Source organism: Miscanthus floridulus, chromosome 8 (assembly GCF_019320115.1).
Source record: "Miscanthus floridulus cultivar M001 chromosome 8, ASM1932011v1, whole genome shotgun sequence".
Classification (NCBI taxonomy): domain Eukaryota; kingdom Viridiplantae; phylum Streptophyta; class Magnoliopsida; order Poales; family Poaceae; genus Miscanthus; species Miscanthus floridulus.
This window is the reverse complement of record NC_089587.1, coordinates 221314535-221339528: the sequence shown is the minus strand read 5'-3', so window position 1 is coordinate 221339528 and position 24994 is coordinate 221314535. Positions and strand designations below refer to the sequence as shown.

The window sequence follows — 24994 nt, the reverse complement described above, 5'->3', positions numbered from 1 at the left end:
CAAAATATTTTGCCTTAGGCTATAATTCTTTTTAAGAAAATAGGCAATAAGAGAGCAATTTGAAGACAAACGACAAAACAACATTCATGCATATGCAATGCAATACTTGTAAGTAAATCTAGTTGCTTGTCAAGTTTGATCCAAGATTAAGCTTCTTCACACGCTTTTCGGTGGTTATCTTAACCATGTTAGACAAGCCCTATATGCATTACAAAGCATTAAACATATTGTATATTACAATGCAATACAAGGGACAACACAAGCTCATTTTTTAGTGAAGTTACTAAAATCAAGCACATTAAGCTTATTCCGCAATCTACAAAATGTTGCCTCATCTAGCGGTTTAGTGAAGATATCCGTCAATTGATCCTCGGTCCTCACACCTTCTAATGATATATCATACTTTGCAACATGATCTCTAAGAAAGTGATGGTGGATATCTATGTGCTTTGTGCGAGAGTGTTGAATCAGATTATTTGCAAGTTTTATCGCGCTTTCATTATCGCACAAAAGAGGTACTTTTTCTAGAACTACACCATAGTCTAGCAAAGTTTGTTTCATGTAAAGTATTTGTGCACAATAAGCACCCGCGACAATGTATTCCGCTTCGGCGGTGGACAAAGCCACACTATTTTGTTTCTTGGAGGACCAAGACATAAGTGATCTGCCAAGCAAATGGCACCCTCCGGATGTGCTTTTTCTATCAACTTTGCATCCGGCATAATCCAAATCGGAATAGCCAACTAATTCAAATATAGCTCCTTTGGGATATCAAAGGCCAATGTTTGGTGTGTGCTTAAGATACCTAAGGATTCTTTTAACGATAATCAAATAAGTTTTCTTAGGATTAGCTTAAAATCTAGCACACATACACACACTAAACATGATGTCGGGCCTAGATACGGTCAAATATAACAAACTATCAATCATAGAGCGGTAGAGAGTTTGATCAACCGGGTTACCTCCCCCATCTAGGTTGAGATATCCATTAGTAGGCATTGGTGTCTTGATTGGCTTATATTCATCTATCTTAAATCTCTTGAGAAGATCATTTGTATATTTCTCTTGAGAGATAAAAATCTCTTCTCTCATTTGCTTGACTTGAAAACCAAGAAAGAATGTAAGCTCTCCAATCATTGACATCTCGAACTTCTTTGACATCAATTCATCAAACTCTTTGCAAGAATCTTCATTTGATGATCCAAAGATGATATCATCAACATACACTTGACAAATGAAGATATGCCCATCAAGCTTCTTGGTGAATAGTGTGGTGTTGACCCTCCTAATGGTGAAGCCCTTCTCAATGAGGAAGTCCCGAAGGCGCTCATACTAAGCTCTTGGGGCTTGCTTAAGCCCATATAATGCCTTGGACAACCTATAAACATGGTTAGGATATCTAGGGTCTTTAAACCTAGGAGGTTGATCAACATAGACTAGTTCATTAATAAAGTCATTTAAAAATACACTTTTCACATCCATTTGATGAAGTTTTATTTCATGATGTGATGCATATGCAAGGAGGATACGGATGACTTCTAATCTTGTAACCGGTGCAAAGGTCTCTTCAAAATCCAAACCTTCAACTTGAGAGAACCCCTTTGCCACTAGTCTTGCCTTATTCCTCACAACAACACCTTGATCGTCTTGCTTGTTTTGGAACACCCACTTTGTTCCAATGACTCTTGCACCTTTTGGCCACTCTTCAAGAGTCCAAACTTTATTGCAGGTGAAGTTGTTTAACTCTTCATGCATGGCATTTATCCAATCTAGATCTTGAAGAGCTTCTTCTACCTTAGTAGGCTCATAGCAAGAGACAAAAGAGTGATGAGCAATAAATGAAGCAAGTTTTTGTGATCGAGTCATTACACCCTTTGATGGACTCCCTATGATGAGATCTTGTGGATGATCTTGAAGTAGAGGTATATTTCTTCTATTGACCACTTGAGGGGGAGGTTGTGGAGCATCAACATCTTATGCTTGTACCACCATTTGTTCATAAGAGACATGCGTGTCTTCATTTTCTACTCTCCTATCTTTTTCACCATCTTATGGCATACTTGATGAAGAAGGTGGATCAATCACTTGTACATCATCTTTAGGCTTGATGTCTCCAACCAGAATGTTCTTCATAGCCTCCCTCAATGGTTCATCACCTACATCATCGAGATTCTCATGTGCACCTTGGGAGCCATTGGATTCATTAAATTCCACATCATATGTTTCTTCAACTAAGCCGGTGGCATGATTAAATACTCTATATGCTTTGGACTTTGATGAGTAACCAACAAGAAAACCAATATCACAATGTCTTTGAAACTTCCCTAGGTGTTGGCGCTTCTTGTAGATGTAGCATTTGCAACCAAACATCCTAAAGAAGGAGACGCCCGGCTTCTTCCCATTGAGCAACTCATAAGGTGTCTTGCCAAGAAACTTTTGAAGGAATAAGCGGTTTAATGCATATCATGCGGTGTTGATAGCTTCCACCCATAGAGCTTTGGGGTGTTGTACTCATCAAGCATTGTTCTTGTAAGAGTGATCAATGTCCGGTTCTTCCTCTCAACTACACTATTTTGTTGAGGAGTATATGTTGCGGAGACCTCATGCTTGATTCCAACTTCATCACAATAGGCTTCTATGTTTGTGTTGTCAAATTCCTTCCCATTGTCACTTCTTATCTTCTTAAGCTTCACTTCAAATTCATTTTGTGCTCTTTTGACAAACTTCTTGAAGCAAAATACAACTTTGGATTTGTCATGAAGGAAGAATACCCATGTATACCTTGAATAGTCATCAACAATCACAAGACAATAAAGATTTCCTCCCAAACTCTTATATATTGTTGGTCCAAATAAATCCATATAAAGGAGTTCTAGCACTTTTGCGGTTGACATGAAAGCTTTTGTTGGATGGGTATTTACAACTTGCTTGCCGGCTTGACATGCACTACAAAGTTTGTCCTTCTCAAACTTCACATCCTTCAACCCTCTCACCAAATCATTCTTCATTAGTTTTTTGAGTGAGCTCATCCCAATATGAGCAAGTCTTCTATGCTATAGCCACCCAAGTGTTGTTTTGGTGAATAGGCATGTCTTCAAGTTTGTATCTTTGAAGGTAAAGTCCACTAGATATAGGTTATTGTATCTAAATCTTTTGAATATCACATGATCATCATCCTTCTTAGATACAATAACTTCCTTCTCGGTGAACAAACATTGGAAGGCAAGATCACACAATTGTCCAACGGATAGCAAGTTGAAACTCAATGAAGCAACATATAGCATATTGGAGATGGAATGATCATTTGATATAGCCACTTTGCCCAATCCTTTGACCTTGCCCTTTGAGTTATCTCCAAATATGATTCTTTCTTGTCCATCTACTTCTTCATCTAGTGAGGTGAACATACGAGGATCACCGGTCATATGTTGTGTGCAACCACTATCAATAACCCAATGACTTCCACCGGTCTTGTAGTTCACCTACACACAAGGGATCAAGCTTTAAGAACCTAAACTTGTTGAGGGCCCTTCACCTTCTCAACAAGTGACTTTGCAACCCAAATTTTCTTAGACCTATTCTTATTGAGAGGACCTAAGAATATGACTTTCATCTTTCCACTAGAATTCTTTCTAAGCATGTAGTGAGCATTGAAGGCAAAAGGTCTAGCATGCTTGGGCAAGGATTGTGGTGGTGAAGTTTGGCACTCATAAGCAAAGTGGCCTTCTTATACATACTTAAAATATCTCTTTGGCTTTGGCTTAGACTTATGTTGTTGTTGAGATTGAGCCTTCTTCTCTTGGTTTGCTAAGTACCCAATGCCACTTTAATCTATCTTCATGACAGTGTTCATTAGTAGCTCACTTTGAAGATGCTTGCCTCTAGTGAACTTGCTCAATCTAATCTTAAGATGCTCTTTCTCCAACTTGAGCTTCTTATTTTCTTCCTTGAGAGCATCATTGTTTTTCTCTTCCTTGAGCTTCTTGTTCTCATCTTTGAGCTTATAATTCTCAAGGATCAAACCATCATCATGAACAGTAGTTTCTAGCACAATAGACTTGGTGGTTTTGAGCTCTTCAAGATCTTTCTTGAACTTTTTATTGTCATTCTTGAGCTTGACAAACTCATCATAATCATCGGCTTCAACCACTTGCTTGTCTTTGCTACTAGAACTTTGCTCAATGCTCTCAATAATCAAGTCATCACATGATGTAGCAATATCAATCTTAACAACATCGTTAGTAGCATCATATGGCTTATTGGATAAGAATTCGTGAGCAATAACAAGATTATCATGATTAATCTTAAGAGTAGTATATTCTTCTCTTAGCTTGTTGTGGCTAGTGATGAGCTCATTATGTGTCCTCTCAAGTTTATTATGTTTTTCTTTAAGCTCTTTCTTAGAAGATTTGAGCTCCTTGAGTTTGGATGATATAGCATCATTTGCTTCTTTAAGCTCAACACTAGCCTTTTTCGCTATATCACATTTGGCTAAAAGAGAGTCATTTTTAGCTTCTAGCTTTTCATTTTTAGCTCTAGTTTTTATAATGATCTTAGTGTACTGTTTTAGCAATCTAGCAAGATCATCATAAGAAGGTGATTTATATTCATCATCATCACTATCGCTATCATCATCACTAGCATGCTCATCATCACTACTATCATCATTGTTAGATACCTTGTGGTCACCCTTGGCCATAAGGTATAGGTGTGTGGAGGATGATGGTGGTGGTGGCGATGAAGATGATGAAGAGTTGATAACAATTGCGGCCATCTTCTCATTGTCACTATCATCATCGGATGAAGCACTAGATGAATCAATGTCCACGAGCCAATCACCGATAATGTATGCCTTTCCACTCTTCTTCTTCTTGTGTAAGTCCCTCTTCTTGCTATCTCTCTTCTTGTATGGCTTATTCTTCTTCTTCTCTTCTTCTTCTTCATTACTTGAGTCATCTTTCTTGCCCTTGTATTTGTTCTTGAACTTGTCTTTCTTGGGCTTAGTGCATTGGTGTGCTAGATGACTAAGTTCTCTACAATTGAAGCAATCCATCTCGGAGATTGGCTTCCTTCTAGAGCTAGTGAAGAACTTCTTCTTACCATCAAACTTGATGCCACTCTTGTTGAGCTTCTTTAGCATCTTGGTGGTCTTCTTTACCATGAGAGCAAGACTTTCATCATCAACTTCATCATCACTTGAGCTCTCATACTCAAGTCTTACTTTACCCTTCTCTTGGCTAGCTTTGAATGCTAAGTCCTTATCTTTCTTCTTGGTAGAGGAAGAGCCATCTTGTGGCGTGATGTGCATGTACATCTCATGAGCATTGATCTTTTCCAAGATTTGTGTCGATGTAGTGGTGGAAAGATCACCTTGATGAAGCACGGTCATAATATGCCCATATTTATCAATGGGGATGACACTCAAAATCTTTCTTACAATATCGTATGGTTGCATTTGAGTGAGTCCAAGCCCATTGACTTCCTCTACAAGAACATTCAAACGTGAATATATCTCATTAGCACATTCTTTAGGAAGCATTTCAAAAGAGTTGAGCTTTTTCATGACAAGATGATAGCATTCCTCATGCTCACTCTTAGTCCCCTCATGGAGCGCACAAACGTCCGACCATAGTGCATGGACGTCTTTGTGGTTCCTCGTCCGATTGAACATATCTTTGCAAAGACCTCTAAAGATGGTGTTTCGAGCCTTTGCATTCCACTTCTCATAGTTCACCTCATCGCCTTGTAGGTGAGTAGCATCCCGAGGTTGTGGGAAGCCATGTGAGGCAGCTCTAAGAATACCAACATCTAGAGCTTTTAGATATGCCTCCATGCGAATTTTCCAATAAGAAAAATCATCTCCCTTAAAGATAGGAGGAGGTCTATCCCCGTGAGACATCTTGCTCTATGCGGTTAAGCCTAAATACGTGAGCACGAGGCTCCGATACCAATTGAAAGGATCAAGATGCCCAAGAGAGGGGGTGAATTGGTCTAATTCTAAATTTCTTTGCAATAATTAAATCATATGGTTAGCCCAATTAACCTCTTGTGCCTAGAAAGTATTTCTAATTATTCTACCACACAAAAGACTTGCAATCTAAGTTCCAATCCTACTCTAGCATGGCACTTCTATGAATGTAAAGACTAGAATTGAATTGCTCAAAGTAAATGCTCAAAGTAAATAGAGAAGGAGGAACACGACGATGTTTTGCCGAGGTATCGGAGAGTCATCACTCCCCACTAGTCCTCGTTGGAGCACCACGCAAGGGTGTAGCTCCCCCTTGATCCGCACAAGGATCAAGTGCTCTCTACAGGTTGATTCTTCGACACTCCGTCATGGTGAATCACCCACAACCGCTCACAACTTGAGTTGGGTCATCCACAAGCTCTCCGGATGATCACAAAGCTCCCAATCACCACCAAGTCGTCTAGGTAATGGCGATCACCAAGAGTAACAAGCATGAACTCTCATTTGACCACGACAAGCCTAATGAAAAGGGTGGATGCACACTTTGCTACTCTTGATCTTCACTAATGAGGGCTCTCTTTGGGATTCTCAAATCTCAATCACCTCACTAGGACCTTGCTCTTCTTAGCACTCTCTAAGGTGTTTCTTAGCTGTTGGAATGAGCAAAAGTACCCCAATACACGAGTGGAGGTTGTATTTATAACATCAGCTAAAAAACGAACCGTTATGTGCCTCTACGGGGTGACCGGACGCTCCGGTCAGTACACCCCAAACTCTAGTGGTTAAGTGTTGACCGAACGCTGGCCAGCGTCCGGTCAGCACTGACCGGACGTGTCCGGTCACATTTTCCCTTCACAGGAACCTTACTGATGTCGATCGGACGTTGGACCCCCAGCGTCCGGTCACTTGCTGAGCAGTGTCCGATCAGTAGCCGGAACCTGATCAGTGTCCGGTCAGCATTGACCAGACACGTCCGATCAGGATTCTCCCTCTCTGGGACCTTACTAGAGTCGACCGGACGCTGGCCCTCAACGTCCGGTCACTTCCAGACGCTTTCACCTTGGTCAAATGAACTGACCAGACCCTGAGCCAGCATCCGGTCACACCGGAGCCAGCGTCCAGTCAGTATTTGACCCTCCATTCACTTCCAACTCTCGATCATATATGAATGAAGTTTGCTCCATTGGATTAAAGAGCTGTTTTGGAGCTACCTAGTACTAGTTTTAACAAGTGTGCACCACACCTAACTCACTATACTCACCTAGGTCAAGCTACCTGTCCATACCCCCCTTAATAGTACGGCCAAAGGAAAAACAAAGTCCTAAACTACTCTAAGCGTCTCTCCAACTCCAATCGACACTTAGAACTAGTCTATCCTTAACCTTGTCGTCCACCCTTTGAAAACTAAAACGATTTCCATCGTAGGGGCATGACAACCTTGATTGCCCATTCGATTTCCATTACCGTGACCTAACTTAATTGTTTCTGCAAAACACACGTTAGTCACAGTAATCACGTATTGTCATTAATCACCGAAACCCAACTAGGAGCCTAGATGCTTTCAGAAACGCCTGACACGTTTTTCAAGGGGGCGGCCATATGTTGCGTGCGCACGCCCCATGACGAGATGTGGTGACAGGTCATGGCAGACGTGGAGATCTAGGCGAGCTGTGGGTTTCCTCGTACTTGTTGCCCCTATAAAACCAAAGGGTTAGCCCTCCGTGTTTCATACGCACGCTTGCATCCTTACCTCCGCAGCCACGCCACCGCCGCCAACACTTAGGTTTCCTGCCTCCGCATCTCCGCCACCGTTGAGCTCACATCCATCCGTCCCCACCTCCAATGGATTCGTGGTGCCATTCCGACATCACCTTCCAGCGCATGGAGGGCCTTGTCCGTCGCGGTCTTCTCCGCACACAGACCTCGCCCGAGCAGTGGTTGATGCCCGGCAACGAGGATTCGCCGTCGCCGCCTGACAGCTACGTGGTATCGTTCGCCCACTTCCACGAGCGTGGGCTCGCGACCCCCGCCCACAAATTCCTCCGGGGACTACTGCGCTTCTACAAGATCGAGCTACAGTTCTCAATCCCAACGGGATCCAGCACATGGCCTCGAGGTCGGGCGAGGCAGAGCCTGCACCCAAGGGGTCGGGCGAGACGGAGATAGCGGCCTCGAGGTCGGGTGAGGCAGAGCCCACACCCAAGAGGTCGGGCGAGGCGAAGCCCGCGCACTTGGGGACCGGTTGGAACCGTAGTCGTGCTCTTGACTGCTCGGATGAGTCAATGTTGATGACCATTAGCTCCTCCTCTTCGGATACCCTAGTATTGGTCCTCGACACAACCACTACAACAACACAAAACCTAACGAAGAGGCAACAAAATCTGTATCACGAGGTCCAAAAAGCATGGCCTTTTCCTCTCATGAGAGAGCGGAGGACGGAGGTCCGGTGGTAGTAGTTCCCTTAAGCAGACTACATAGCCATAAATGACATCCCAATCAAACTTATGATTCTTCCCAGTAATGCCCAAATCCTCACACTATTTTGCACTCCTTCACAATACATACTTGGTGAAATTCAACACACATAGAGTTACAGTGAGAGAAATATAAAAATCTCTATTTGTGGGAAGATTGGCGTTCGGGGAGCACCTTTACCGCTCTGTCTTGCTGATGCGAAACGGGCCATCATCGCACGGTTGGAGGGGCTACGCGCGACTGACGCAGTTGGCCTACCCCGTGTACTCTATTTTCTACGCGCAGAAGTGAGGTGAGCCACATAAAGTGGTTGCACTGGGGCACCTCCTTGCCACTCCCACCCTCGGTGGCCGTTGTAGCCTATAGAGGTTACTGCAGGCGAGATACTGGCCCCGTTCGCTGGTCTGAAACTTGGTTGAAACTGGCTGAAAAACATTGTTCCGGCTGAATTGTTGTGAGAGAAAAACACTGTTCCGGCTAAAAAAAGAAGCCGAACAAGCCATTTTAAGACAAACGAACGGGGCCACTGTGTTTTGGTGGTGATGTCGCTCCCCACTGCCCTTATTTCTTCCACCTCGACCAAGCCCCCAAGCGTTTTCTTATAGGCTATCCATCGCCTATAGCGGGGGGATAGAAGACATAAGCTAGTAGAGGAGTAATCTCTCCCGTGGCTGGACCGAGCTGGCCCTGAGCTCATGATGTGTAAGGTGAGCCATGGCGATTGGTGTCCCTGGGTACCTCCCCCACTCCTAGCTCCACTCACATTGGCTGCTATCATCGGCAAGCTGCTCAAGATGGGGCCCCGCCGGCAGGAAGATGCACTTTGGCAACGTCGCCTGAAAACTAAGGGGTTGTTTAGTTTCCCAAACTCCTGAATTTGGCACTATACAAAAAGAAGATTCCCCGTCACATCAAACTTACGATACATATATGAAGTACTAAATGTAGACGAAATCAAAAACTAATTGCACAGTTTGATTGTACTTTGCGAGACGAACGTTTTGAGCCTAATTGTCAATGGTTGGACAACTATTACCAAATACAAACGAAATACCACAGTGCGCTACAGTACATTTGGCGGCGCCAAGGGCTAAAGCAGGTAGCACCGCATCTTCTTCCCTTCCGTTTTACTCTTTCTGTTCCAAGTTATAAGTCACTTTGTTATTTTTGGTACATAGAATTTGCTACTTATCTAGACCTATATATTTTATCTAGATACATAGCAAAATGGATGTATCAAAAAAGTAAAAACGACTTGTAATTTGGGATGACTTTTCAAGCTTCTGTGCAAACGCTTCAGGAATTGAGCTGATGGCCGTGCTATGTTTTCGTTTTTTCAATCCATATTTCCTTCGGATATTGTGTCGCATCCGTATCGATCCGTACCTTTAAAGTAGCAGCTGACCCTAAATTCTCAGTTGTGGCACATGTGAAGCTTCACGGTAGATATTGCTTGAAAGAAACATACCATGCTTTTATCTAACTTTTAGACGAGGTGAAGTTTCCCAAACCCTACAAGCCATTTGTCCAGTATTTATTTGATTCTTCGTAAGTACAACTCAAACTACGAGAAACCTTTTGATGCTGGCGTGCGCATACAGGATGCATGAGTCATGACAATAGGTATGCTGGGATTTACCTGTTTGGTATGGCTCCCGGAGGGGCTCTGGCTCTGGCTCTGGCTTCACCGGAGAAGCGCATGGGAGAGCCGGAGCCTTTTTGCACTACGAAGGAGGAGCCACGATTTCAAACTTCTCGTGGATCCACCTGATGGTCGCAGACGTATGGACGCGGTTGCCCTTCTCTGCATGCTCTTTGCCCGGGTACAACGTACAAGACGAAACCGACGCCGGCGTGGTGCTTCACCGTCGGGCAAATCGTGCGAGCAGCGGTGCGGGCGCCTGCGCTGTGCGAGCAAGCGACGGCCTAGGCAAGTGCGTTGTGGGAGCGCACGGCAGCGTGGAAGAAGGCAAGCCTTGCTTGGGCGAGGGCGAGCGGTGGTGCAAGCATCCAGGTGCATGCGGCGGCGGCCAGTGCGAGTTGCTTACGAGCGGCGCGGCGGCGGCGTGCGGTGTTCAGGGAAGGGAGCAGGAGGTCTGCAGCTGCAGGCCGTATGGGCCCTTGGCCCAAAACCGAACGTTTAGCCTTATTTTTGTCATAAAAATAATTCAAATACGGTTTACCTTAATCATGATAAATATTACGAGTAATCGATGTAATATTGCCAATTTTAGTTTCACAAAAATTACATGCATTTTAATTTCTCATGCGTACAACCAAATCAAATAATAAGCGCATGAGTACTTTGGACATTTGATATATCTCATTCATTTCAAAGAAACAGGAGGAGTTGTTTTGCCAAACGTTTTCTAAAACTATTTTTCCTTCTCCAGAAGAGCCAGAGCTAGAGCTATTTCGGAAGGAGCCAGGTAGCTCTTCACAGTACAGCAACATAAACTCTAGCTATTGCCTATAAAAATCTAAAACAGGTATGCATGACAACATGTATGGTAGATCGATCTCTACACGGCTAGACGTGGTAGACGTTGTCCAAGTCCACATGATAGAGCTTGGACGGCTTGAGCCCCTGTGTGGCGTTGAAGAAGTGGAGCGTGCGCGCCCACTTGAGGCGGTCCTTGAGCTTGTGCACGGCCACGGCGTCGGCGATGTGCTCGTGCCGGAAGCAGTTGACGTCGGTGGCCATCTCCCTGTCCCAGTAGTCGTACATCCTCGGCTCCTCGTTGTACACGTTCTTGTACTTCCCGCCCTTGCGCAGCCAGCCGCCGAAGTCGACGTCCTCCCAGTCGTTGTGGTCGTCACGGAGCTCCGGCGTGGAGGCGATCCACTCCGCCACGTCCCACGACACGACGTACCCCATCCCGGACATGTACTGCTTCTCGGGCAGCCAGTGGCAGGGCGTCAGGTAGCCTTGGTACGCGTCCCGCCGCGCCTTCCAGCGCAGCGACTCCGCCAGCGCCGCCACCCGGTAGTAGGTGTCGTCGTCGGTCTTGCCCACGTAGTCGTACCGCTCCCCGGCGAACAGCCCCGGCACGGCCGAGAAGTAGGCGTACGTCTTGCCGTCGTTCATGTTCTCCGTGCAGTTGAGCACCACCACGTCGCCGTGCGCGATGATCTCCAGCGCCACCAGGATGTGGTCCTCCTCCCGCTCGATGCGGCACATGACGAAGCGCACGTCCACCACCGCGCGCACGGGACGCGGCTGCAGGGAGTAGGCCAGCCGCAGGAGCGCGCGCCGCTCGTACGTGCTTGGGGTAGTCACGATGCCCATCAGCAGCCGCAGGTCCACCGCCTCCTCCGCTGGAGAGCCTCCGGCGGCGAGACGGCCGACCGCTGACGGCGAGCCGTTGTTGTCGTTGCATGACGGCGACGAGGACGACCCGAACATCCCCGGGAGCCTGAAGTTGTCGGGGAAGAGGACAAGGTAGATGACCGCAGCCAGGAGGATCCCAGGGAGGAGGAAGAGCGAGGTGCGTGGGGACGACGACGGAGCCCCAAGAGAAGACGGAGGCTTCATCCTGCTATCCGGCCGCCCGGCGGTCGTCGTCTAGCTAAGCTTCTCAAGTCTGGCTAGCTGATTAGCTGCTGCTGCTGACTTGGTGAGCTCAGTAGTGCTCGGCGGCGAGCTGTTAGTTAAGCTTACTTAAGTAGAAGGAGCACTGACACTGTGCTTTGCCTTGCAGGAAGGTGCTGTAGATCTGAATCCAAGTGTGTCTGTTCACTGAACTACGACTCCGGGGAGTAAACCGCGCTTCTAATTTTTTTGTATAATCCTAGTGTGAAAATCGATGCCTTGAGCTGTCCATACATAGCGTTTTTTACTGCTACATGTGAGCGTGTGACTACAATTGGCTTAGATCTAAGCCCCCGGTCAGCTCGTGGGTAAATCTTCTTATCGGAAGCTCATCGACTGCATTTATTGCGTAGATCCGAAGCGAGCAGGATCCGAGGAACGTAACGTGCAGCTGTCGACCAATACTACTACCGTGCATCATTTATTTTTATCTCTAATCGAGTTCTGTAATTCCTATCGTTTTAAACAGTAACACGGTCACCAAAGTATAGCTTTGTCTATGTTTTGTTTAATAGTAATAAATTTATTGTTAAAGTAATCTTTGAAAAGTAAGTTATATACATCTTATCTTAGCATCATCAATGTTAAAACTAGATGTTTTAAAAGCTATGGACAGTTGAAGTTATAAAGGTTTGACTTTGACATTAGCCTAGTAGTAACAACAGAAATTAGGAAACGGAGAGAGTGCATATGTTTATGTGTCCACCATATGACTTTTAAAAAAGAATGTTAAAGGCAATATCATAATGACTCGGTAGCAACTTACACCCCCTACCTCTGCCTTTCAGGAGACTAGCAACTTCGGTCGATAGTTTCTGCGGTTGATAAGTCAGTCATAGCTGATTTGTTGTGAGAGAAAAACATTGTTCCATAACTGATAAGACAGGCTGATAAGTTCAAGCGAATAGGCTGTCTATGTGATCTAAAAAAAGAATGTTAATTACAACTTAAGTGTTCTAGTGATGATTCCTCTATTCTCCAAGATAAAAGCAACCTCCCCCTTGAAAAACGCTTGTACTTAAAATATCACACTAGTAATTGTACTTAAAACATCACACTAGTAGAGAAACGGGATGCAGTCCCGGTTCTCAACTCTCTTTAATTCCGGTTTTGGAACCGGGACTACGCAATCGGGACTAAAGGTCTTGATTTTTAGTCTCGGTTCCTCCGACCGGGAGTAGAGGTGTTTATTGGATAAAAAAATATTGCAGCTGTGGAGATTCGAACCTACGACCTCCCACTTCAACTCTTGCACGCGTTACTATCTCACCTACCACCACACATCTAACTTAGATAAGATACGCTTTCCTTTTAAATTCAGTTTGGAGACACCTTTAGTCCAGGTTTGAGACATAAACCGGGACTAAAGATACCTTTAGTCCAGGTTCGTGTCTCAAACCGGGACTAAAAGTCACACTTTTAGTCCGGATTCATGTCTCAAACCGGGACTAAAGATTCTCGCACTGACGTGCCTCTGACACACCTCGGTAACCGTTGGGCAGGGACCTTTAGTCATAGGTGGAGCTACCAACCGGGACTAAAGATTTCTCTAGTCCCGGGCGCGAAAAATATCGGGACTAAAGCCAAATTTTGAAGTGGATCAAAAGTCGTTTCTCTACTAGTGTCAAGAAGTGATTAAAGGCTAGGATTTTAATTAACATATTTTAAACGTCTACTGGTTCATTTGCAAGGAAAGCAGGACTTTATATACTCCTCGTTTAGACAATTTGGCTAAAGAACATATCAATTGGCTAAACCCTCAATTAGACAAGTCCATGCCCTTGTTAGAAAATTCTATTGAAATTGAAAAAAATGAGTCACTTTATCATTCAGATTGTACAAAAGCACATGAAATATTTGTCATAATGTCATTGGCTCAGAATTTCTCAGTGAGAGCACACATAAAATTGGCTGGTTGTTCCGTAGATGCTTCCTGTTTATATAAGCACAAAATCTCCTTTCAACTTTTCTCTTCGGCGGTGCATAAAAAAAAAACGGGCCAGGCTTCTCCGTCATTTTTGAAGCTTGGCCCATTCAACACGCGATTACACGTATTCAGCCTGTTAAAGCCACATGTCCACATAAGTACTTGGCCCATTGAAAGTAGCCCTAGCCCAGCATATCCGCAGTAAGCCAGTACATCCTCGATACAACACCATTCGATCTCAGCCGTTCACTTGCGAAACTGACGGGTACTTAACCACTGCCACCGCCTCCCTCTAGGGTTTCTTCCCCTCGTGGTTGCGCCGTCCCCCGCACTCGACCTCCGAACCCATCGTCTCCGGCGGCAGCAGCGAGATGGTGAAGGGGCGCACGGGGCAGCGCGTGAGGCTCTACGTCCGGGGCACCGTCCTCGGATACAAGAGGTGAGCTCCTTCTCCTTCGCCCCAAGCCGATCGGCCTTAGCTTTGCCCTTGCAACCGTGTTGTGACGCGCGTGCGGGCGGTGGGCGTGGCTGATGCAGGTCCAAGTCGAACCAGTACGAGACCACATCGCTGGTGCAGATCGAGGGGGTGAACACCAAGGGGGACGTCGCGTGGTACTGCGGCAAGCGGATGGCCTACATATACAAGGCCAAGACCAAGAGCAGCGGCACCCACTACCGCTGCATCTGGGGCAAGGTTACCCGCCCGCACGGCAACTCCGGCGTCGTCCGCGCCAAGTTCAGGTCCAACCTGCCGCCGGAATCCATGGTGAGCTGGAGCGCCCCCGCGCCTTCCCCTTCTCCATTCGTCGCTACGTCCTGCTCTGCATTCTGTGCTCTGTGCTAATTCTGTTCTGCTATCCCCCCTTTGTTGCAGGGCCGCAAGGTCAGGGTCTTCATGTACCCCAGCAGCATCTAAAGGTTAGTGTCGATTGCAATCTACTCAACTTACTGCTACTAGTTGCACGCCCTGATTATTGTTTAATACCTCATACCTAGTACCTCTTTACGTGTTGCCATTGTAGCTTCATCCTACACGGCTATACCCATTAGTGCTGCTGTGCCCTGTCTGCAAATGTGTCTTTTTGGCAGATGGACTTGTTCTTATGTGGTGCAACATGCCCAATTAAGGATTAGTGGCTGGTTATTTGGCTGTACTCTCAGTTGTGTGCACCACCGAATAATCAGGCAATCACATTGAGATTCTACAGGAACCTTTTATTTTGTATTGATAGAATCATGTTGTTAGGTGATTAAAAAGGAGACACATCTCAGCTATTTCTACACACATGAATAGGATTAGCAGAAATTATCTGCAGGACACCTGTGCTGCCTGGTTTCAGTGAAATTCATTGCCACATTGGTGTTGTATAAGAAAATGGATAGAACGATAGCTGGCTTATTTGGTTGATTGAATACATCTGCATTTTGATAGTTCTGGAATCATAGTCACTTATTTATTTGAGCCCTTCCAGGCTCCCACACTTCCAAGCTAAGTGTATTTTCAATTTCATTTTCCTGTTCTGTGTGGGATTCTGTTGCTAAGCATAGCAGAGTGCCAGAGTTACCTTACCTAAGTATTTGGTTTGTTACTAATTCTGAATTTAGAAAAAAAATTTACTTTTGCAACTATCTGTTCTTGCTATCATCAAATGTTTTTCTGAGAATACTTGCTGTAGTTCTCCAATCTCCACACAAGGCCCTTTTTATCTGCTTCTAATACTGTCTCGTCCAATGCAGATAATTTCAAGGCGTGGAGGATCGTGCTTTTCTTCTAGATTTTATCTTCCTTAAACTGTCATTGTAAGGGTTGTGTTCAGGTTGAGAGTTAGCAGGTTGAGCTGTCTATTTGAGAACCCTTTAAAGTTCTCCAAGTTTTGGTGTTATGGACCACTTGAAACATTATATGGAGTTTAAGTTAGAACTGAGTTATCTGCCATATTTTTGTATGATGATTGCGTTAATGATATACGCTCTCATTGCATTTTGAGCAACGGTTCTGTGATTTCATGAGCGTATCTCTGGCTCCATGGTCATGTTATGGTGTATTCAAGAGCTGTTGATGTGCGGTTTCGTTTCATGATGCTCCGGAACCGGAGGAACCAATGCACCAATCGTTTTCTCTGACCGTCATCGTGCTCTTTGATTGGTCTGCGTCATTTTTTTTAGATTTGTAACAGGTAAAATTTCAATCGTCAGCTGTGGCTGCGAGTTACCTGTAGTCTGATGTTTTAGGGCTTGTTTAGCGTCCAGACTTCAGAGGCATCTCTTCTAAACATGTTTTTTTGCGCGTCTCTTTCTTTCTAAACCGCAGCCAAGCTCGCGCAAATCATTGGGCCACGTCGCCTATTTTTTTATCATCTCTTTCTTTCTAAACCGCAGCCAAGTTCGCGCAAATCATTGGGCCACGTCGCCTATTTTTTTATCAGCCGTGCGTCCTTCACGCCGGGGTCCCCAGGCCGAGCTGAGGTGGCCGGGGCGCCCGCACGCGCCACGGTGGCTCGGGCCGCCGCGCCGCGCCTACCCCTCCCCCTTCCCGCCTCCTCTGCCCGCACCCACGCCCGCGCCAGGGTCGCTGGTCCCCCCGCACGCTCAGGGGAGGTCTAGGCCGCCGTGCCTGTGCACCCCGCGCCCACGCCGGGAATGCCCGAGCCACCGGCCGGAGGTGGGGAGGGTGGACGCGGACGGGCAGGCACACTTCAATCCATGATCCTAAATCCTTACTGCAAAAGAAGAAGATGTATTGCTGGAGACCCGAGACCTCCATCATCTTACAGCACCACCCGTCGCCCTGCCCTCCACCGACCTCATCCGCCCGCTCTCGGCGCCCTGCCCTCCACCGACCTCATCTGCCCGCTCTCGGCCTGGCCGCCCTCAGCAGTCAGCCCTCCTCCACCGCGCCTCCCGCTCGTGACGGCGGCACATGTCGCGACGATGAAAGGGAAGGAGGACGGCCGCAGTGGTGGCCCGTAAGGCCGTAACCCATCCTCGGCCGCGAGCCACGCCCGGCTCTCCCCATCGGATACGCGTGTCGCCTCCAATGGCGCGGCCGTTTCTACTCTTGAGCGGTTACGGCGCCGTCCAGGGCTTGGCCGCGCCACCACATCACGTGCTGCCGCCAGCAGCAGTGTAGGCGAAACCACGGAACAGGGCGTGGAGGCTAGCCATGGTCGACCGCTGGGAGCCCGGAAGGGGACAGCGGTAAAGCATTCCGGCCACCTACACTGGCGTCCCCTGACCGGCTAACCCGGAACCACCCAGCCAAGCGAGCAACTAGCACGACTAAGCGACTGCCTCTACTGCGTGCAACATGTCCGACAAAATGTCCAGCCGCATATCACATTAAAGGTACACAGTCCTGTTCAACTACCGTGATAGCCCATTTGATATACTACCCACATAGCCTAATGGTGTTGCAATTTGCGTGTTGCCAAGTTCATTTACAGTGTGCGCTTGAAGATTCATATATACTATGATGCTTTCTGTTCAACATATTGCAAGTAGCAAGATGACTATTTCACAGTTAGCACCCCTTTTGTGTACTGTTCTTTCTCGTACTAAATATATTGGTAGTAATCAGAGAAGAAAGCAAGTATCCATTCATGTCTTCCTGTAAATTGAGTGGAAGCTCGTGTATATTTTGGATTTACAGGAAACTCCATGGTCCATAATCTTGCAGCAGGGATTATTGGTGGCTTCATTAAAGGAATGAAAGACAAGGCTGAAGAAAATGCAAAAATGAGAGAAAGTTTGACGCCACAAACTCCCAGCGAACACTTGGAGTCAATTTTCTTGAAAGAACCATTTGCTGAACCTTCTACCCAATCTTGATGATCGGATAGAAGAAATGTCAATCGGTTCTCTTTCTCTTTCTCCTTCCTTATATATCTTAAAGCACGCATTTATCTTAAGTGCTCCCTTCCCTCTTAGCCTAGGAGTATTGAATGCAGATGACGTAGAGATTGACGATCAAGTAGCTCGGGCAACAGCATCCTCCTTTACATCCCAAGGGAATAAGAGAACAACAGGTTGGAAACAATACTATGAGAACTCCACAGGAAATTCTAACCAAATGTAAGTTTGGTGGGATAACTCATGAACATTGCAAATGGTCATGGTTTTACTGTGTATGGGAGCATTGCAGGGTCAAGCTAAATGTATGTCCATTACAGGATGCAGCAGCCGCAGCTGCTCATGCAAAACGTAAGCTGATGCAGAGGCAAGAGAAACTGGAGGTGAAATAGTTGCTTCTAGACCACAGTTCATATTGGTTGTCTTCATCGCAAGCCATTATTCAGAGCAATATCAAACATGTTGTTTTAATTCAACTTCACCTTCAAACTCATATACTTGTTTTCACAGAAAGAAATATCCTTCCATATATTAGTAGCCCAACACTAAAACAGTGTAACAACTCACAGAGACTGTAAAGTTTTATTCCCCTACGTTTAAATTGTAGCTTGTTGCATAGCTCTTAATTTTACCCTGCTGCTTGCCCATACCTAACCCATAATATGCATATCTTGGCATTGTATTTGATGATATAGAGGGTTCAAATCTTGTGGTTCAGTTCCTTGGTTGTTGCTGTAGTTCTCAAATTGTTGTATAACTTCTTTGGCTACAACCACAAAAAAAATAATTATAATGACAGTTCATGTCAGAAGTCAGATACATGTTTTGGACCTAGAACTGCGGATAATGTCAAGTGCTACTTGAGGGCAGTCAGAGGTCCACTTTCTCTGAGCTTTGACATGAGTATGGCTGTGGTAGTTTACTCATAGACACTCCATCCTCCACTATTGTCGCCTCTCAGGCGTGTTTGCTGGTTGGTTTCTGGGCTGGTTTGGGCTGGCTAGTGCTGGGTTTTTGTGAGAGGAAAACACTGTTGGCTGGCTGAAACCAACAAGCGAACATGGTGAATGTTTGCACTTGCTTGAAGTTCTTTTATAATGCACTGACAATCCCCACAAATATGCTACCTGAAGTAATCTTCATTGGCTTTGATCCTAACATGAAGATGTGGATGTATGTTCCATCAATGCGATTCTCTAGAATCCAACGGACAGTTGGAGGCAGGCGCCCATGTGTACTCTTTGTCGCCCATGTTTTCTCTATGTTAAAATTTGCTTTTTAACTTTGTGAATCCAGAATTGCATACTGCCTTGTTTTATGAATCCAGAATAGTATATACTTTGCCTAGCAGGTTGCCTGGGAAAGCCAGTTTTAGGTCGTGTCGACTTATAATTGAAATATTCAATGCTCATACTCAAACCAAAGGAGCTCGATTGGTCTCCATATAGACTCACGCATGGTAGGATGGCCCAATACAGGCAAGCGCGCGGCAACGCTGCCGTAAATCATTTACTAAAACATGTCATTAGGATCATGTTTATATGTCAATGCATGTAATAAAGTGTGTAGATTAATTTCTGTAACTCAAAACGATCAACTAAAATGCGGAGCGAAAGTTGATTCGATAGTCATGTTATATCACTTAGGGTTTAAAACCAATTTTTATTAAGCAAAAATGCTATAGAACATGTGTGTGATACTTAAATAAAGTTTGAAGTACAAACTTTGTAGATGACAGTGAAATACTTGCGGTCGAAAAATGATATTACTAGCTAATATTTCTACTAGCTTAGAAATCTTTTTCTCGACGTATCATTGTATTAATAGAAGAAAAAGAGAGCCATACATAGACCCGAACCCCATACACACACCACTACATAGACACCGGATCACCGGTTAAGAAAGCACTAGCTTAGAAATCGCAAATGGAAATCAAATTCACCTCCAAAACTTAGAAATTTTCAAGTTTGCCGACTGCTAGACATTGCTATGTTTAGCAATTTATTGTGAGAGATTGGGTTAAGGAGTAGGGTAGTATTATAGCTTGTTTTAATAGCCTAATATACCCTCTAAGGTATAGCAAAAATTGTTTGGGGGATTGGATCAACAGTTTAGACGTCTCAAACGCTTTAAAATTCGTGCATAACATGAACTCGGGCCGTCTTCTTATGTTGGGCGCGGTCACCAGGCCGTCCTGCCCCGACGTCGCGGCGTCGGTGCGCTGGGTGTACGTGCACGTGGCCACGCTAGCCTGTTGCTACTGCCGCAGCCTGGGCGTGGTGGGCACGCCGCTGGCCGCCACGCCCGCCGTTCACCTGCGCCTGGCCGTCCTGCTGCCGTGTCGCGCTGCTGTCGCTGTCGTCGCACCGCTTGGGCTTGGCCGAGGCCGGCCACAGTGAGCTGCTAGCCCTGCGCCCTGCTGCTCTGCCTCACACTACCGTTTTGGGTGCCGCCGCGGCCGCGCTGCATTATCGTCGCGTTCGCACTGCCGGCACTACTCGCATCGCGACACTGTCGCTGTCGTCGCGTCGTTGTCACGTCCGCGCTGATCCGCTGCACCTCTGTGCTGTTGCAGCCCTGTGCGTGTTGCCTCTACCGCGCGCACGTGGGCGAGCCGCCGTCGCCACGCCATTTATGGCATTGCGGCGCGCGGGCCACGCCGGTCGGACGCACGCACACGTTGTCCGTAGCGCTAGCGCGTGGGACTCCCGTGCTCGCCGCACGTGTCCCGCCAAGGCGTGGACGAGCCGAGCCCACCTGCCGCACCGTCTGCTCTTTCCCTCTTTCTCCCTCTGTTTTTCGCCGCCATCGCGTCGTGTCACGGTGAAGCCAGAGAGTGAGCACCTCTCATCAATTCCTCGTGCTCGCGTCTCCGCCTTCACGCCCCCTCTCCAGCCGACCCCATCGCGCCTTGACTCGCGTCACGCCAAGCTTTAATTTTGGAGCTTTGCCCGCCACCGTGCCGTTAAGGCCTGTCGCCGCCCGCGTCGTAGCCAGTCTTCACCACTTCATCCTGGGCCAATTCCTCTACACCACTAGCTAGCCTTGGCTCCCTCTTCGTCGTGCGCATGCTAGTCACAGCTCTAGTGCAGTTGCCTCGCTGCTGACGCGGCCGTGTCTTTGCGGTCCGCCGTTCACCTCGCAGCGCGCACGTGGCCAGCCTCACTCGGGTCATCTCCGGCCGAGCCGGCTTCTCGGTATGGTCACTGGTGAGTGGTCGTTGCTTACCCGCTACCCTATCGTCTTGTTGTTGTTGCGGCTCACCTGAACGCCGTCGTCATTGCCGCAGGGTGCCCGCCGTCGTGGAGAGGTCCCTCTACGGCGTCCCGGCTCGTGCAACCGTCGCCCATCGTCTCGCGTTGAACCTTAGGTGAGCGTCGGCCTCATAGATAGGTCAGCGGGGGTCCCATGTGATCGGTGTAAGCGCCAGTGCCACTGTTCGCCGTGCCAGCGCGCGCGAAGATGGTCGAGGACCTTGCCATTGAAAAGAGGAGAAAGATTCGAGGGTTCCGTTGCAAAGTCATTGTCTATAGAAATAGTAACGTGGACTGCGGGTTGTTTTCCTCATAGTCTAGGGGCATTTTTGCAAGAGTGCCGGTGCGCGCGGGCTTCCTCACCGTGGGCCGCCTCTACGCGTGGGTCGTTGAAAGGTCCTAATGGCTAGAGGTGGGGTGAATAGCATAATAAAAATTCTACAATAACACTTAGCAAACCGGTTAGATAATTATGAGGCGAAGCAAGTGTTGTGCTGGCCTACTAAAAATGCAAGCCATCACCATAATTCCAGTTGATATAGTTTCTATCCACACAATAGTTATGTCACTACACTAAGTTAATGTGCTCTCAAAGGCTAACTAAAGAGCCACAATAACCAAACTAACAAGCTCTCACAACTAGCTACACTAAAGAGCTTGACAACTAGTTTGCGGTAATATAAAGAGAGTGAGCAAGAAGGTTATACCGCCATGTCAAAAAAGGAGCCAATCAATCACAAAAATGAATAACAATGAAGACCAATCACCTCGGAATCAAATGATGAACACAATGATTTTTTACCGAGGTTCACTTGCTTGCCGGCAAGCTACTCCTCGTTGTGGCGATTCACTCACTTGGAGGTTCACGCGCTAATTGGCATCACACGCCAAACCCTCGATAGGGTGCCGCACAACCAACACAAGATGAGGACCACACAAGCCACGAGCAATCTACTAGAGTACCTTTTGGCTCTCCGTCGGGGAAAGGTCAAGAACCCCTCACAATCACCACGATCGAAGCTGGAGACAATCACCAACCTCCGCTCAACGATCCTCGCTGCTCCAAGCCGTCTAGGTGGCGGCAACCACCAAGAGTAACAAGTGAATCCCGCAGCGAAACACGAACAACAAGTGCCTCTAGATGCAAACACTCAAGCAATGCACTTGGATTCTCTCACAATCTCACAAAGATGACAAATCAATGATGGTGATGAGTGGGAGGGATTTGGCTAAGCTCACAAGATTGCTATGTCAATGTAAATGGCCAAGAGAGTGAGATTGAGTCGGCCATGGAACTTAAATAGAAGCCCCCCACAAAATAGAGTCGTTGTGCCTCTTCACTGGGCACAACACGGGGTGACCAGACTCTCCGGTCATATTGACCGGACGCTGGACCTCAGCGTCCGATCATGTGATGCGTGCCACGTGTCCCCTCTCTTCAAATGTTGATCGCCCAATCTCAACGGTCAAGTGATGACCGGACGTAGCAGCTCAAAGTGATCGGACGCTGAACCCCAGCGTCCGATCGTTTCCAGTAAGCATCTAGAGATGACTTTTCACGACCGGACGTGTCCGGTCATGCTCGACCGAACACACCCAGCGTCCGGTCACTCGGTGACTCCTTTGTGCACGACCATGTCAGTGTGACCGGACGTAGCCAGCCAGCGTCTGGTCGATGACCGACGCTACGCTTTTTCTACTGCTACTGACCGGACACACCGGTCCTTCAGAGACCAGCGTCTGGTCACTTACAGTGACCACGTTCACCTGAGTTTAGGGCGCCGGTGGCACCGTCGAACTATCCGCACTCTACGGGCGGACACTCCGCTGGTGAAGTTCCTAACCCTTACTCAAATGTGCCAACCACCAAGTGTATCACCTTGTGCACATGTGTTAGTATATTTTCACAAACATTTTCAAGGGTGTTAGCACTCCACTAGATCCTAAATGCATATGCAATGAGTTAGAACATCTAGTGGCACTTTGATAACCACATTCCGATACGAGTTTCACCCCTTTTAATAGTATGGCTATCGAACATAAATGTGATCACACTCTCTAAGTGTCTTGATCACCAAAACAAAATAGCTCCTACTATTTATACCTTTGCCTTGAGCCTTTTGTTTTTCTCCTTCTTCTTTTTAAGTCCAAGCACTTGATCATCACCATGGCATCATCATCATCATGTCATGATCTTTATTTGCTTCACCACTTGGAATGTGCTACCTATCTCATGATCACTTGATAAACTAGATTAGCACTTAGGGTTCCATCAATTCACCAAAATCAAACTAGAGCTTTTAGTCGTGCCTCGCCTATGGGTCGCCACGCGCTCGCGCGCGCGAAGCGCCGCGTGGGTCTCGTTGGGCCGAATTGAGTTTATCTTTTTTCGTGGAGAATAGAAATAACTTTTCATTTTAATTCTGAGCTAAACTTTGGTAAATCATATAAAATCACATAGGTATCCAAAAATTGTAAAACTAATTTTGTTAGTTGCTAAAATTGTGCTCTATCTGTTGGTGTATTTAGTTCATATATATATATATTGATATCAGGAACTATTAAATCATTTGAGAGTGCTTAATATTATTAGGTTAAATATTGTAGGAATTTTTGTGGCAATATGGTGATAGTTGTAGCTTTAAAATTTTTACAGTAGCTTTATGGTATTATTATATGCTCGCTGTAATTTTTGTAGCTTTAGAATAGACATAACCTAAGGGTAGTTAAATGCTTTTTGTTTCAAATATACATTAAATCATTAGTAGAAATAAAGATATCCTTCATTTGTAAAGCTAGGTGTTTGTTAGTTGAACCCAATACTTTACTTGATGAAGATGATAGTTAGCTTAGTATCTTAGTCATTAGAGCTAGCTTAGTAGTTTACCATGTGTATTCTTAATTTAGGAGCTGTTGTTGCTAAAATACTAAGTGTTGTATCATCATCGCATGCATGTAGAGAACGAGTTGGCGGAGATCATAATCATCGGAGACCATGAAGATCGAGGAGATGATCGAGGAGTACGAGAAGGAGATCCTCGTGCAGGAGGAGGTCTCGGAGCCGCCACTGACTGACTGAGCTGACACCACGCCTGCCCAAGGCAAGCCCCGGTGCATAACTCTTATTTTGAATAATCACTGGATATATATATGTGATGTGCATTTACGTTACATGATTTATATTAAAACTATATGCATAGATATACCTACCCAGGAGTCCTACTAGCATAGGTCAAGTAGCTGCTATGCTTAGGCTATCGGTAGCGTGAGTAACCTGTCGTTACTAACAATAGGTGATTATTGTTATCACTCTCATGATAAAATAGTGAAAGAAAATGGAGACGGGGCAGGGATATGGTATGGGTATTGGTGGGTGTAAAAGGTTGTATCCCACGGCCAACGGGGCATAGCTTGGTTACACTGTTTTTCCTGTCCGTGTCGGTTAAGGACCGGTCGTTGCACTGGATTCTAGTCAGGTCAGAGACTTATTATCCTGAGCACATACTTGTTTATGGGAGTAGAGAAGGCTCGTTGCTCTCTTGTCGTGGGTTCCGTCTCTTTCTGGACCGACTGATTGGAGACGGGGATGATGGAGGTCTAAGCACCACACTGAGTCCGGGACTCAGGTGTGGGGGCTTGGAGTCCAAGTTTGGACGGGGACCTGGACCTCTTGACAGGAGAGTGGTGGGTTGGTCCTGCTTATGCTTGGGGTACAAGCGGGGCGTGTGTTTTGGGGTACTCAGCTGTGCTACATTGGTTCGCGAATCGCCGTGTAATACGGTACGACTTATCTACGATCTAGCACCATAATAAGAACTGGAAGATGAAAGATGATGAAATAGATCTGATTGCTCAACTCTTGCTCGAAGGTAGAACATGTGCTTACATAGAATGGTTAGATAATGAACTAATCATGACTGCTCATAGGA

The 24994-nt window shown here is 46.3% G+C and overlaps 2 protein-coding genes and 1 long non-coding RNA gene across 3 annotated transcripts; 2 read left to right on the top strand and 1 right to left on the bottom strand.

The window, feature by feature from the left end:
- Positions 1-10818: 10818 nt before the first annotated feature.
- On the bottom strand, positions 10819-12030 carry LOC136475058 (beta-1,3-galactosyltransferase pvg3-like). Its single transcript, XM_066472610.1, has one exon. It carries the CDS (start codon positions 11976-11978, stop codon positions 10974-10976), a length of 1005 nt encoding a protein of 334 aa, XP_066328707.1. The 5' UTR covers positions 11979-12030; the 3' UTR covers positions 10819-10973.
- A 2214-nt stretch (positions 12031-14244) lies between these two features.
- LOC136475057 (large ribosomal subunit protein eL33w-like) lies at positions 14245-15953 on the top strand. Its single transcript, XM_066472609.1, has 4 exons — positions 14245-14401; positions 14500-14728; positions 14837-14880; positions 15700-15953. The coding sequence occupies exons 1-3, from the start codon at positions 14334-14336 to the stop codon at positions 14876-14878; spliced, it is 339 nt and encodes a 112-aa protein (XP_066328706.1). The 5' UTR covers positions 14245-14333; the 3' UTR covers positions 14879-14880; positions 15700-15953.
- A 483-nt stretch (positions 15954-16436) lies between these two features.
- LOC136475056 (uncharacterized) lies at positions 16437-18465 on the top strand. The gene is made up of 4 exons (XR_010763082.1): positions 16437-17307; positions 17612-17816; positions 17910-18033; positions 18132-18465. It is a non-coding gene; the product is annotated as an uncharacterized lncRNA (long non-coding RNA).
- The last annotated feature ends 6529 nt before the right edge of the window (positions 18466-24994 follow it).